Source organism: Acomys minous (genome assembly GCF_964271855.1).
Source record: "Acomys minous genome assembly, chromosome: 13".
NCBI classification, from domain to species: Eukaryota; Metazoa; Chordata; class Mammalia; order Rodentia; family Muridae; genus Acomys; species Acomys minous.
The window spans coordinates 54,793,391-54,807,834 of record NC_140495.1 but is presented as its reverse complement, the minus strand read 5'-3'; the positions used below and the strand labels follow the sequence as shown (position 1 = coordinate 54,807,834).

Sequence of the window (14,444 nt, the reverse complement as noted above, 5' to 3'; positions counted from 1 at the left end):
ACCTCTCTGTGCACTGCCTTCTCCAACGTGCATTGGCACCGACACCCTGTCTGGCACTCACGAAGGCCCAGGGAGCAGACGCCATAGAGCAGTGGTTCTCAACCTGTGGGTCACGGTCCCTTTCATAGGGGTCACTTATCAGAGATTTATATTACTGATCATGATGGTACTAAAATTACAGTTAGGAAGTAACAATGAAATAATTTTGTGGTTGGGGGTCACCACAACATGAGGAACTGTATTAAAGGGTGGCAGTATCAGGAAGGCTGAGAACCACTGCCATTGGGGGTTTCTTGGCTTGCCTGTCGCCCCCTACAGGAAAACATGAGTGAGTACGTTCGCCCAGGTAAATGCGGTTCTGCCGTAGTGAGCAGGACCTTCCTAATGATGGCCGAGCTCGCCCCAAATGGAGTGTGAAGGAGGGTTACATTTCATCTCTGTGTGGCTCTCCAGATCCTCTTCATGGCCTGAGTCACCCGCCAGGACCTTCTTTGAAATAACCAAAGTGCCTTCGCTGATGATGGCGCGCAAGTCTGACTTCAGGAGCCCGATTCGCCTGCTGTTCTTCAGGACCATTTTCATTGTCTGAGGATGCAGAGGGAGACCGATTAGTCCGTGACATGCTCACCGTGGCATGTTACCGTTGCTCACCACCCTGGACATCACAAAGCTTCCTGCTGTCGTTGAGTGGAAGGAAAAGCGATTGTGGGTATGTCCAGAAACATACAATCTCAAGTGACACGAAATGCTCAGACGGTGCACATTCTAGCTCCTGGAGCCAGGTCTGCTAAGCTTCCTCTTCCTTAGTAGCCCCCCCCCCCCACCAACCAGGCCCCAGTGACTCAGAAAGGAAACCAGAGCAACTTATTAGATTCTTATAACATTGCCCTTGATACTAAGCAGGCAGCTATGGGACATCAGGCCTTCAGGCCTGCTTTCTCTCTCTCTCTCTCTCTCTCTCTCTCTCTCTCTCTCTCTCTCTCTCTCTCCCCCCCCCTCCCCCTGCCTCTCTCTCCCTCTCCCACCCCCCTCTTCTTCTTCTCTTCCTCTTCCTCTCTCTCTCTCTGCCTCATACTCTGTGTCTTGCACATGACAAGGAGCAGCTTTGTCCGTGCCTCTGTGCTTCCAATTGGGAACCCTTCAAACATGAAATTAACCTTTAAGAGCTGATTTCTGAGCTGTCGGTTGGGGGACTATAGAAACCTTTACATATGGTACAGTCTGGACAGTCTTCCATGCGGCGTAGACTATCTCTAGGGGACTGGCAACACTCTATACAGTACAAGCTGTGAGCATAGCTGTTGCAAGGTATTGTCCAGGGAACAATGACAAGGAATGTCTGTCCACACTTGGGACAGACCTAACTGTCAAGGGCCTTGGAATCATTTTCAGTCTGAGAAGGGCTGAGCCTGTAGGGAGGAACCGACAGGTCCAGGAGGAGCAAAGGGTATCACCGTCCTCTAGAGCAGTGCTTCTCCGCCTTCCTAACGCTGCGACCCTTTAATACAGCTCCTCACGTGTGGCGACCCCCAACCACAACATTATTTTCATTACTACTTCAAAACTGTAATTTTGCTCCTGTTATGAATCGTAAGTATCTGACATGTGACCTCAAAGGGGTCGACACACACAGATTGAGAACCACTGTGTCTAACACGTCAGCCACACAATCACCACCAAAGCCAGAGGCTCAGAGCTGAGGAGACTGAGGAGACCCCAGACACGCGGAAGTCAGAGGGGAAGGGGTCTGTCTGTCTGTCTACCTGTCTGTCAGGGGTTGGCTGTGGTACCTTTTCACCTCTGACACCAGCCAGCCCAGGTCAGCACCTCAGGGCACCCCTCCAGCCCAGGTCTGCACCCCAGGGCACCCCTCCTGTATCCATTAGGTGCAGCCTTGGATTTTCTCCTGGGCAGAGCTCAGAGGTGACTGAGCCTTTCAGTACAAGGGACAGGGTGGACTTCTCACATTGCATCATGGGACCTGCCCACCCCCTACCCCCTCAAGCAGGCTTTCCTGTCTGCCCTCTGCCTATGGGTGAGGTGAAATAGCTTCTGCTCTGTCCTGCAGTCAGTGACAGGAGGATGTGGAGGGTCATGTGTGCCCCAGGAACATTCAGGGAGCAGCAACATACCTTCGCCATGTTGGAAAGGTACGTCTTTCTCCTGAGTCTTTTGACAAATCCATTGACTTCTGTGAAGAACAACACGCAGGCCCATTACTGGTGCTCTCCCTGGAGCTCCGCTAGGGGCAGCACAGCCAATATAAACCCGTGTAGCCGACACTACAATCCCAGCGTCTGGACTGGGCTGCTGTGGGATGGTTTGTGATCCCTTTATTCACACAGTGAAGCGGCACCCCACAGTCTCGGTACTGAGAGGACTTGCCTCTGTGAGCGCATCAGTCTCCAAAGCGGGACTTTCCTGAAGGGAACGGTGCTTTTAGGAGAGGAGGACTGAGAGAGAGAGTCCCCAGCCGCCAGCCCCGTGTGAGGGCAAAGCCGACAGCAGCCTGCCTGTCTGTGAGCCAGAAAACAAGTCCAGACTAGACTGGACCTGCCACTGCCCTCACACTGGGTTTCTGGCTGTACAACATCCATTCCTCACAAGCAACCGAGGAAGGAATCTCAGCTGCTTGTGACCCACCCAGGGTATGATGTTACAACAGTCTCAGGTGAATACCTGAGGAATACCAAGGAGTCTAAAATTTTTATTCAAGATCTCCAAACACACCAACTTCCTTATCTCTTTTTAAAAAATTAAAAAAAAATACATATATATATATGTATATATATATATATATATGGAAGGGAGATGGGAAGGGGGCAGTTGCTCACTTTCCCACCCTCCTGAAGGACAGCTGCTGAGAAGGACACTCTCAGGCAGTATTTGTGGGGGTGGCTTAGCCTGGGAACCCATCAGAAGCACTATAACGTCACTGAGCCCCCAACCCTCAACCCTCACCCCTTACATCCCCCCACCCCAGCTCTGCTCCATTTCAGGGGTGAGGGGCAAAGGGTTCTAGTGCATGACCAGCCGCTAGATGGCGCTGCTGGGTGGGGCGGGGCGGGGCGGGGCGGGGCGGAGCGACATTCAGTCCTCCGTTTTAGAGAATCTGCGTTGTGCGGAATGGTACCTTTGAGTTTGGAGATCTGTAGGATGGCTGGGAAACCTTCCAGAGCACCGAGAAGCCACAGTTTGAATCTCTTACTGAACAGCCGGACAGACTTCAGGTACTGGATGCTAACATCCTCCAGGAAGTCAGGGAGGAGAGTCTCCTCCAGGCCCTGCAGAGGAAGAACCAAGCCGGGTGACCTGGCCTGCCGGTGCACGGGGCTTCCAACAAGTGACGCAGGGACCCGGTAGGTCACAGCATGTCTGAGGGAGCCACTGTTTCTGGTGCGGGACACCCCAACACCCTGGTGTGCCAGAAGTGGAACCTTGATTTCAAATATTGATACTGCCCCCCCTCGGCCACGGATGGAACCCAAGGCCTTGTGCGTATCAGGCAAATACTATGCCATTGAGGCACACGCTGGCTCCCGACTCAATCAAAGCAAGCAAACCAAAACCCAAACAACAAAACCACCACCACTCTGGCTAACGTCACGAGCGTCAAAACCAACAAGCGGAAGGGCTGAGTCAGCTCCTTTTAGTTTTCTGTGTGAGAAACAAGAAGCACTCGACCCCTAAGACCTAAACGGTGAGATTTGTGATACGCAAAAGGTGGTTTCAGCAAAGAAACAAGGCCCGTGTGGCCTCAGTCTCCCGTGACTGCCCCAGAGAGTGGAGTGCCAGAGCAAGGCAAGCCTGGCAGCGGCTCCTGCACAGTCACCATTCATGGCTCTGCATTCAAAAACATCTTCGTTTCTTTTCTAAAATGCTATTTGCTTTATGTGTACAGGTGTTTGCTCACACATGTCTGCATGCTGTGCCCAAGGTGACCACCAGAGGGCATTGGGTTCCCTGGAACTAAAATTACAGAAGGGTTGTGAGCCACCACGTGGGTGCTGGGAATCGAACCTGGGTCCTCTGGAAGAGCAGCCAGAGCTCTTAACCCGAGACATCTCTCTAGCCCCCTGAAAATGCCCTGGCCTGGGGACACCTATAATCTATTACTTTATGGACCGAATCAAAGCCAGGTGTGGTTAGATAGTGGGATGCTGTCTCCAAGAAATAAAAACATAGAACATCTTTGCCTTGATATGCCCAGAGATGGAAACTGGCTAAATTCTGAACCATGGGTCATTATTTTCTTTGTATGCAAAAATTCAAAAGAGCAAAAGGCCCTCCTGGTCCATCATGTACAGATGTGTGTGTTACGGAGTACTATCCTGTATGTTGATTGGGTATGCTGTTCTGGGCTGGTGTAGATTGAGGTGCTTTCTGGGCTGCTGTGTAATAGGGTACTGTTCTGGGCTGGTGTAGATTATTGGGGTGCTGTTCTGGGCTGCTGTGTAATAGGGTACTGTTCTGGGCTGGTGTAGATTATTGGGGTGCTGTTCTGGGCTGCTGTGTAATAGGGTACTGTTCTGGGCTGGTGTAGATTATTGGGGTGCTGTTCTGGGCTGCTGTGTAATAGGGTACTGTTCTGGGCTGGTGTAGATTATTGGGGTGCTATTCTGGGCTGCTGTAGATTGGGTGCTTTCTGGGCTGCTGTGTATTGGGGTGCTGCTCTAACTTGACCACTGGCATCTGTTTCTGAATAGATGTCCGGGGAGGCCAGGGTCTGCCCACCTTATAAAGCTGCATATCGTAGCATCCCAAGAGCTGGCGCACATCAGGCAGTGACATGAGCATGACTGTGTCCTGCTGCAGAGATTTCCAGAAGGATGTGATTAAATCCTCCACCTAGTGTGACAGAACATACCATCAGAAAACCAGGCTGTGCCTTGCAGGCCTCACCTCCATACAGTCAACAGTCCCCCCCTACCCCCCTAACCCCCACCCCAAGGCCGTGGCATGGTCTTCACAACAGGGCATGCAAAGCATGCTATCACCTTCACAAAGCTATGTTTGGAAACTAATGTATTTCATCTGCGTTGCTGGTTTGCCTGCATTTCCGTTTGTGTGAAGTGTCAGATCCCCTGGAGCTGAAGTGGTGAGTCCCCATGTGGGGGCTGGGAACTGCACCCGGGTCTTGGAAGAGCAGCCCATGGTAGTGCCATCTCTCCAGCAGAAACAAGCCTCTGTCCCACGCTAGGAAACCAATTTCCTTGAGGGCTGTTCCTAAGTGGAAGGCTGCTTCTGACCACCAGGGGGCTCTGGTTGATTATAGTAAAGACGAAGGTTGGGTCACTGGGGGCCCAATCAAGGGTTGAGACTAAAAAGTCATCTACTGACTGACCGACCATTAAAAAGTAATGGCACCACTGCACTGTGAAGCCGCAGGGGCCTTCTCGGAGATCAAGTGGGCAGCGTGCTGAGGGGCAAAGGGCTGATTTCCTTCCTTGTCTGTTTTACCCGCCCATTTCCAGATTCCAGTTTTTGAACTAGATAGGCAGTTGCCAGCTATTAAAGAACACCCCCCTTAAGGGTTTAATATTAGTTGTATGTGTGTGTGTGTGTGTGTGTCTGCGTGCGCGTGCGCATGCGCACGCGTGCACGTGTGCCTGTGGAGTCAGAAGAAGGGATCAGATGCCTGAAGTGGAGTTAGTGTGGTTATCAGCTACCATGTTGGTACTGGGAGCTGGAATCAGGTCTTCTACAAAAGCAGTGGGTGCTCTTACCCACTAAGCCATCTCTCCAGCTCTAAAATTCGTGTCCTGTAGGATTTCCACAGGCAGAGACATCCTGAGGCATGACAAGGCCCTCTAGGGTCCCTAGGCAAGAAGCGAGTCCCAGTACAGGCTGTAAGGAAGTAGGCGCCACCAAGAGGGCTGTGACTTGTGATCTGGGTCAGGAACACTGACAGAGGCTTCTCCAGACTGAGTCAGGAATAAGTGCACCATGGGGTCTCCATCCACTCACAGCCTGGCTGGTGACCCGTGTTCAAGTCCTCTGATGCTGCTCAGTAATAAGGAAGAACAGGCTGCTCCTCTGCCCGACAGCCGTGCCTGCCCAAGACTGAACCCTGGCCCTTCTCACTGGGACCCCAATGAAGCGTTGGTCTAGACACTTCCAGGGTGGTGGCCTTCCCAATGGGTTGCAGTGGAAACTTCGCTGGTCCTGCCTCCCCACCATCTCCTTATGTACAGACTCCTGCTGGGGAACACCGTGCTGTCTCTGCCCACAGAGCAGACTCCAGCAGGAACCCATTCTGTGCCCAGGCTCTGCTCAGCCTCTGCTTTTCCTACTGGCACTGGCAGCAGCATGGTGGCCTGCTTTGTGTGTGTGTGTGTGTGTGTGTGTGTGTGTGTGTGCGCACGCGCGTGCGCATGTGTGTGGGGGGGGGGTCCTCCTCAGCTTCTGCTCTTCTATCTCTGGGTACCCAGAACATTCTAACTATACAGCCTGCCATGGCTTGTCCTCCACTGAGCTTATGCAGGGGTTCAATACCCACTGTGGAGAATGAAGACATTGGTGTGTAGAGCCAGGGCCTTCAGGGAGCTGACTTGGATTATAGAAGGCCACAGGGTAGAGGCCTGATGACTAGATGCTTAAAGCTCTATAAGAGGAGGAGACAGACAGACAGACACACACACACACACACACACACACACACACACACACACACACACACACACACCCCAAATCAAACCAAACCAAACCAAAAACCTCAAAACGCTGCTGTGTTGCTGTAGGCTTCCAATAGGAAAGCTATCACAAGATGAAGTCCTTCAGACCTTAAACTTTTAAAACTATGACCCAAAAGAAACATTCTTTTTTTTTTTTTTTTTTTTTTTAAATAAATGAGTCTTTCCAGGGCTGGAAAGATGGCTCAGAGGTTAAGAGCATTGCCTCCTCTTCTAGAGGTCTTGAGTTCAATTCTCAACAACATGGTGGCTCACAACCATCTCTGATATGATCTGATGCCCTCTTCTGACCTGTAGGCAGAGCACTATATACATAATAAATAAATAAATAAATATTTATTAAGTGAGCCTTTCTAAGGCATTTTTGCTATAGTAACTGTTATGGTTTAAATCTAGAATGTCCCCCAAAGGCCTATCAGTCAAAGGCTTGGTCCTTGGCTGGTATGCTATTAGGAGGTGGTGACACATTCAAGAGTTCGGCCTAGCAGGGAGCATTGTAGCCACTGGGAGCCACCTTTGAGATGATTGCGACACGTTGGTCTCTTCCTCTTTCTCATAGTGTCTCACCCAGGAGGAACACTTTGTTCTGCTGCTCAGCCGCTGCCTTCATATTCTGTCTGCCTCGTCACACATGCAAAATGATGAGCAATGCCAATGAGCAGGAGTCCAAATTTCCCAAATCATAAATTAAAATAAAGATCCCTTCTTTTCAAGTTTCTTATCTCGGGGATTTTGTTGCAGTTAACGGTAACTGAGAAACACATTAGTCAGGAAAAGGTGACTAACCCTAGGACTCAGCAGTCATGTCGTGTAACGGTCTTCCGTCGTTATTGAAATATGCATTTCTCAATATGGAGAAGCCTTGTGGAAGGACCAGCCTTCCTAGTCCTGGAAACGGAGCCAGTCACAGGCCATGATTTAAGCAAGTATCTGAGAGACTTGGCACTGGGATGCGCGCTGGTCTCTCCCACACTGTAACGCTTCACGCTGGCTCCACAGCGTGCGCGTGCGCGCTAAGCGACCTGTCACTCAAAACTGAGGAGCTTAGATACCAAAAGCTTGCCCTAAATGAGGAAGCTGAGCCCAGACCACGTTCCAGAATTCACCAATGCCAGGACAGTTGCACGCGGAGGTGTCAGTGCAATGGGATGGCTGTGGCTGACCTGAGGGCATCTGCTCAGGTTAAGTAGTTGACAGGCAGCCACAGAGCCTGTGTTTTATAGACGGAAGCCTACCTTCTCCAGTTCCTGGTTCCTCACGCTCTGTAAAATGTCTCGACAATAGTTGCAGTACTCATCAGCAAGAAAGACCACCTAGGAAGGCACCGAGTGTTAGCTCACCTGGCAGGCCACTTCACGAACAGCCGTCCTGACTGACCCGTGCAATCTGCTTTCTGAGGCCATTCTCGTCACAGTTCTGACGTGACAACAGCCTGGCTTTCCACCCGGCCTGTGCCCTGTGTTTGCATGGACAGTTTACTGGCTGGCAGCTCTTGGAGCTTCAGTTCTGCTGAGGTAACTCACACATTGCCAGGGTCAGTTCTATTACTATAATGTTTGAGGGCATGTAATGTGTTTTTTGTTTGGTGTGTGTGTGTGTGTGTGTGTGTGTGTGTGTGTGTGTGTGTGTGTATATATAGAGGCCAGAGGGTGACATCCAGTATCTTCATCTATAATGTTCCACATTTAAAATTTCTTTTGGTGTTTGAGACAGGGTTTCTCTGTGTAGCCCTGGCTGACCTGGAACTCACTTTGTAGACCAGGCTGGCCTCGAACTCACAGTGATTCACCTGCCTCAGCCTCCCAAATGCTGGGATTAAAGGTGGCTCCACATTTAATTTTTTAAAAAAGACTTTTTATATTTATTTATTGATGCATTTGGGTCTCTACAGGAACATGCATGCCACAGCACCTGTGTGAGGTTATAGGAGGTTCCCTCCTCCTGCTGTGTGAATATCTTATGGATTGATTCCAGGTTGCTAGGCTTGGGGGCAAGTGTCTCTACCAGCTGAGGACTCCACCTCCCTCTTTTTGACGTTTGTCTTTGTTCTGGGTGGTGGTGGTGGTGGTGGTGTGTGTGTGCGTGTGTACACTCACGCGCACACGATATACTTGTGCATGTTTACACAGGCCTCTCTGTCACTTTTGCCTCATTCCTTGAGACAGGGCATCACTGAAGCTGGGAACCCTGATTGACTAGCGGGCCAATGAGCTCCAGTGAGGCGCCTGTCTTCTGCCTCCCCAGCACTGGACTAACAGACATGTGCCTCTGTGCCCAGCTCTTTGTGGCTATTGGGATCTGAGCTCTGACCCGCATGTTTGTGCAGCGCGCACTTATTTCCTGACTGAGCCATACTCCAAACACCCGAGCTTCTGACCCCTTCTTCCGAAATGCTGGCACCCTGCTTTCTTTCCCAGCTCCAGTTCTTGGGGGAACCCAGGTCTCCACTTCCTTCCTCTGGTCCCTTCTTTCCAGAGGAAGCCAGTGGGCAGCAGTCTCGAGGGGGGGGGGCTTACACCAGCTCTGAGGGCAGACCTCAATTCTAGGGCCCCACAGATCGGTGGTCAGAGGCAAATAAAGCAGGAGCAAATGGGAAAGCCACGCCCCGAGGCAATGAGAAAGCCACACCCCCTCGGGGAGCACAAACCTACCAGCTTACAGGAGTACTTGTTTGCCAGCTCCTGTTCCCAGAACGGACATCTTCGGAATGGAGACACAGGTGAGCCCGTCGCGTCTGTCTTTATTGGTGAGTGGTTTTCACACTACAAGCAATTTATACCATAATCAGTTCTCTAAAATCAAATGCATTCTCTGGCATACAAACCAAGTCGCAGTCACAGGCTACTCTACCCAGCCTTGGCTGCGGTGCTGCGTTTGCACCTTCGCCTTCTATCCCGCCACACGATAATGGTTCCTCTAACCGTGTCATAGGCTTTAATACACACATCGTACTTGGGGGCTCTGTGTTACAGTCAAAAGCTAAATAGTCAAGTTCAATAACAATATCATCTACGAGCCAGCCAGTGTCACTCTGTGTTTCTAGAGCCTTCGTCTGCAGAACTGTTGCTCCCTGAAATAAAACGGAGTCTGTCAGGTTCATGGTGGCTGAGCTGCGGAGAGAGAGAGAGTTAGCGGAAGCAGGAATCCTGGGGTGACGGGAAAACGAGGCTCACGGGCTTCACTTCTGAATAACGCATTTCAGGCTAGCCGGGGAGGGAAATGGACGTGGCAGAAAAGCAAGCACACAGGCTGTGTGTGGACCATCTGGGCATGGGGAGGGACCCCTTCCTAGACAGAATGCACCAAGTTTATTTGAAATGATTTTTTCCTAGGTTTTTGAAAGGTTTCCTTATAATAGAAGGGGTTGAAATGAGCCCCACTAATTGTACTTTGATGCCAAATCAGCCACACTGATTTGAGACTTTTCATCTCTCCCCATCTTAAGGGTATGCTCAGTTCTGGCCATGGGATTCTGGCAGCTTCCAGGTCATAATTTCACCTCACCCCTGGGTCCCTCATTCCTACATTGCCATGGCTGAGCTCAGCCGTTTGCTGGGGGGTGTGCTCAGCCATCACCCCGCAGTGCATCACACACAGCACCACACACAGCACCACACACCCCTTGGGGGTTGCTCCTTCTTTGTGATGCCCGTTGTTACTGCTGAGGATCATACTGAGGATTGGGAGTTGGAGGTAGTGCCCTTGGCCAGCACATGTAGAGCCCTGACCCTAAACTTGGGGAAGTGCATAAGGTGAGGTCAGTGTTTTCAGCTGCATCGGCACCCTTCTGGAGGACTCTTGGAAAGCCTCGAGACATCAGTGTCTAGACAAACACAGGGCAGGAGTGTCCTGTGGTGACACACAAGGCCCCAGTCCCAGGGTACACTGCTCTCTGGTCTGTGGGGGATAGTGAGGTTGGTTGGCCTATTTCACAAAGCTCACCAGCCTGGCTGTCAGTGTTTCCATTAGCAAGGACCCACAGGACTCTCAGTTCCAGCTCTGGGCGGCTTCTCACAGTGACAACCAACTTAACACCCAGCCATCTGCTCTAGAGCCCAGACTGGCCTAGCTGGATCCGCTCTCTGGCTGCTACAGCTGTTCCCAAAGCAACGGTTCTCAAAGTGTGGTCCTGAAACCAGCTGTGGGACTAGGAACCCAACTTCCTCACTGCTCGGATATTCAGAGGAGGCCAGATGGCTAGAATTTCAACCACCTTTCTGCCACACTCCGGCTGAGCTATAATCTAGGCAGGTAGCTGTGTGTGTGCATTGTACCCATAAGTATATGGGTATGTACAAGTTTGGGCACACACGCGAGCTCCCACGTGGAGGTGAGAGAGTAGGCCAGGCATCTTCCTCTATTGCTGTCCAGCTTCCTAGGCTTGGGGGCCAATGAGCCAATCAGGCCCACCTGTCTCTGGTCCTTAGTGCTGGGTTTACAGGCATGTGTGGCTGCGCCTGGCTATCTCTATGGGTGTGTGGGCGCAATACAGATCCTCATCAAGCAAGCACTCTTATTCACCGAGCATCACCCCAGCCGCCCTAGGCAGACTCTTTCTTATCTTCCCCCCCTCCCTCCTCCCTCCCTCCCTCCCTCCCTCCCTCCCTCTCTCTCTTTATATTCTGAGAACACTGAAACGCTCTATTTCAACATGACAAATCAGTGTTTCCGCCACACGGAAGTCATGTTATGGTGCAGTGTCAAGACACCGAAGAATTCTCAGCCCTAGACTGGATTTCTCCATCAACCCCGTCCCACCCCAGCAGAACTCAGGGAACAGCTGCGATCAGGGTGTAGAAAGGATGTACAAGCCAGTGCTGTGACACGCTGCCTTCTGGACATAACATGGCTGTCGCACTCATGAACTCACAGCACCAGATGCCACCTGCACAAACCCACCCAAGAGTCCGGCATGCATGGGGGAGGGGCTCACAAGGCCCTGGCCCTAGCTAAGGAGCTATTGGTACTTGGTGGCTGCTAGAGGAGAAAGCGCCATCTCCGGGGTGGGGGGATGTGGCCGCTGGTTGCTCATGCTATAGGGAGTGGCCCCACACCTATGTGCATGTGGACACACCACGCTGGACCAAAGAGGACACGCGTTTGGGTGGGGGTGTATTTGGGGGCTATCTGGAGGGAGTCAGAGAAAGGGAGTAGGACGGATATGATTAAGATGTTACATACACATGTATGAAACTCTCAAAGAACAAATTGTATAAATGATTGTAAGAATATAAAAGTACACAGTCATGAGATGTCAAAGGGGAAATTCACAAGTGCCTGAAATGTCAAACACCTGGGTCTTTTTCTCTTCCTCCCCCTTTTCCACATCACAGCCGTGAGGTGAAGGGTTTGCCCCAGCACACACTCCACACCGTGCTATTCTGCTTCCCCACAGCCCCAAAAGCGGGGCGTGGGCTAGGGTGGGGGGGCAAACTCAAAATAGTTTAGCAAACCCCCAAAAGTGTGACCCAGGGTAAACCTTCTCAACTTTTAAGTTGATTACTGCAGACCTTAGCCTGGTAAGAACTCATGGGGGAGAGGGGACCTCACTCCCTGAGGACACGAGACAATCATTCTGCATTGATCAAAGCCACTGACTTGGTGATAATTTCCTGTAGCAGCCGGCTCCCTTGTGAGACTCTTTCTAGTCATCTCTCACAGCTAAAATGAATGTCAGGGCTAAAGTGCCCAGGCAGGAGGGGGGTACTATAGGGAAGATAAAAAGACAAGGCTCTAATTGAAGTAAGTCATGTCAGTCTCTAGCTCTCCGACCCTTGCCTCACCCCCCACCCCCACCCTGCAAACACACACCAGGAGCTTCACAAGACACCCTGCCCTTTCCCCTAGCTAGCTTCTCAGCTTTATGAATAGTTACATCTAAAAAAGATTTATTTACTTTATTTCCTGTGTCTGAGTGTTTTGCCTGTGTACCTAGGTATATGCACTCCATGCATGCCTGGTGCTATTGATCCCCTGGATCTGGAATTATAGACAGTTGTGAGCTGCCCTGTGGGTGCTGGGAATTGAACTCGGGTCCTCCGGAGGAGCAGCCAGGGCTCTCTAATTGCTGAGCCATCTCTCCAGTCCCTGGATAGTGACACCTTTTAGTGTGTTCCTGCATCTGACTGTAGCAGACATTCTGAACGGTGGGTGTGGATGGCTTGGCTCCTAAGAAAGCTTCTGCCTATATTAGGAAGGAGACACCACAGACCACTCAGGAGGAGGATGGGGATAGAGGGGGCACCCACATGCTAATGGTTTGCCATCGCCTCAGCCCAGTCTGCTCTCAGCAAGGCTGCTGCTTAGCCACCTGCTGAGCATCGCTCCTGTCAGCTCAGACCTTCTGTGTCCTGGGTGAATTCTTGAGCAGCACAGAAACTACGGCCACCATCAGAGGGGATTCAAGAGAAGGGATCAGCCTGCGCTCATAACCATCCTGAGTCCCCACGGCCCCTTCTGCCCGTCTGGACTCTCTGCCCTTCAACACTGTCCCATGTCAACTGCAGCTTCTCGCCTACACAACCACGCTTTTCAAGTTCAAGGCCATGAGATTTTGTGTCTGTAACTTCTGGGTTATATCCCTTGCAGCCCTCAACAGCACTGGTGACAAAATAGATGTTTAAAAAGTGATTACTGTCAGGGAACCATGTCAAATCCCATGCTGACATCGTAATCAAACTGTGATAGACTCTAGAAATGGGACCCTGTGAGGTGGTTAGGTACGGAGGGTGGGACACGCATGAACTGGGCCACACATAAGAGGTTGGAGAAGGCTCTGCCACTCACCATCATGAGGCGCGGCCTGCTGTCCACAGCTCATCAAGGGCCCTCACCAGAACTACCCAGAACCATGAGAAATCAGCGTGTTTAAACTGTTCGGTTTTGAGTAATTTGCTTTAGCAAACTGAGCTAAAACAGGTTCAAAGTCCTGTCGTGATGTCTTGGCCAACAAAAGCAAGGCTCAACTCACAGTGTCACAGCTCTGATGTCCTGATTGTAAGAGTTGACAGAACACCACAGAAGCCCATTGCAGGAAATGAACCACTAGCCACCTGTGCGTGCTTCAGAATTAAGAAACACAGCTTAACAGTGACTGCAGCTGAGCAGTGCGGTCCTCCAGGACAGGGCCAAGTCTGTCCTTGCTGAGCGTCATATATGCTGGGCGTGCCACAGCGAGACCAAACGGGTGGAGGAGTAAGGACTGTTCAGAAACACGGCAAACAGGTGTCATGCCCACATACAAGCCATCGATTAAAGTGCATCATTTCATACCATACTCACCGCTTCTTCTGGTTGGATGACGTTGTTATAATCAGGAGATTTTTCTAAGGTGACATCGCCACTGTGGAAGAACAGACAACAGAGAATCACGTAACTGAGATACCTGTGTCTGAGCACAGGAATGGGATTTTTTCTGCAGCAAGCCTATTTGCTTGGGGTGGTAACTCCATCAAAAACTTGTCCTCCAAGCTCCTATCCACAGACAGTAATTGTCACCCGCTTGGGATATTTTTTTAAAAAACTATTTCTGTATCTGGGACAACCTTGCATGTTAATTTAAAATTTTTTATTCTCTTCAGAAGCAAGGGCATGAGGCCATCAATGTTACAACTTCACTCCTGTGGGAAAAGAAAGACCATCGAGAAAACAGGGTCTTCCTACTCTCTGGTTTGGATTTTTACATTACAACCCAGTCAGGAGAAGGCCATCAGGTGACGGAGGTGACAGAGCGCTGTCACAGAGCAAGGGAAC

General features: G+C 50.9%; 1 protein-coding gene across 1 annotated transcript in view; it reads right to left on the bottom strand.

Moving 5' to 3' along the window:
* Positions 1-14,444, bottom strand: part of RFX8 (regulatory factor X8) — a 62,380-nt gene that overhangs the window by 16,130 nt on the left and 31,806 nt on the right. Inside the window, exons 5-11 of the mRNA XM_084755020.1 lie at positions 13,974-14,034; positions 9,344-9,454; positions 7,928-8,005; positions 4,735-4,848; positions 3,134-3,284; positions 2,133-2,191; positions 429-585 (exon numbers count right to left, since the gene is read on the bottom strand). Of these exons, the coding sequence (XP_084611146.1) occupies positions 429-585; positions 2,133-2,191; positions 3,134-3,284; positions 4,735-4,848; positions 7,928-8,005; positions 9,344-9,454; positions 13,974-14,034 (731 nt within the window). The remainder of the gene's footprint in view (positions 1-428; positions 586-2,132; positions 2,192-3,133; positions 3,285-4,734; positions 4,849-7,927; positions 8,006-9,343; positions 9,455-13,973; positions 14,035-14,444) is intronic.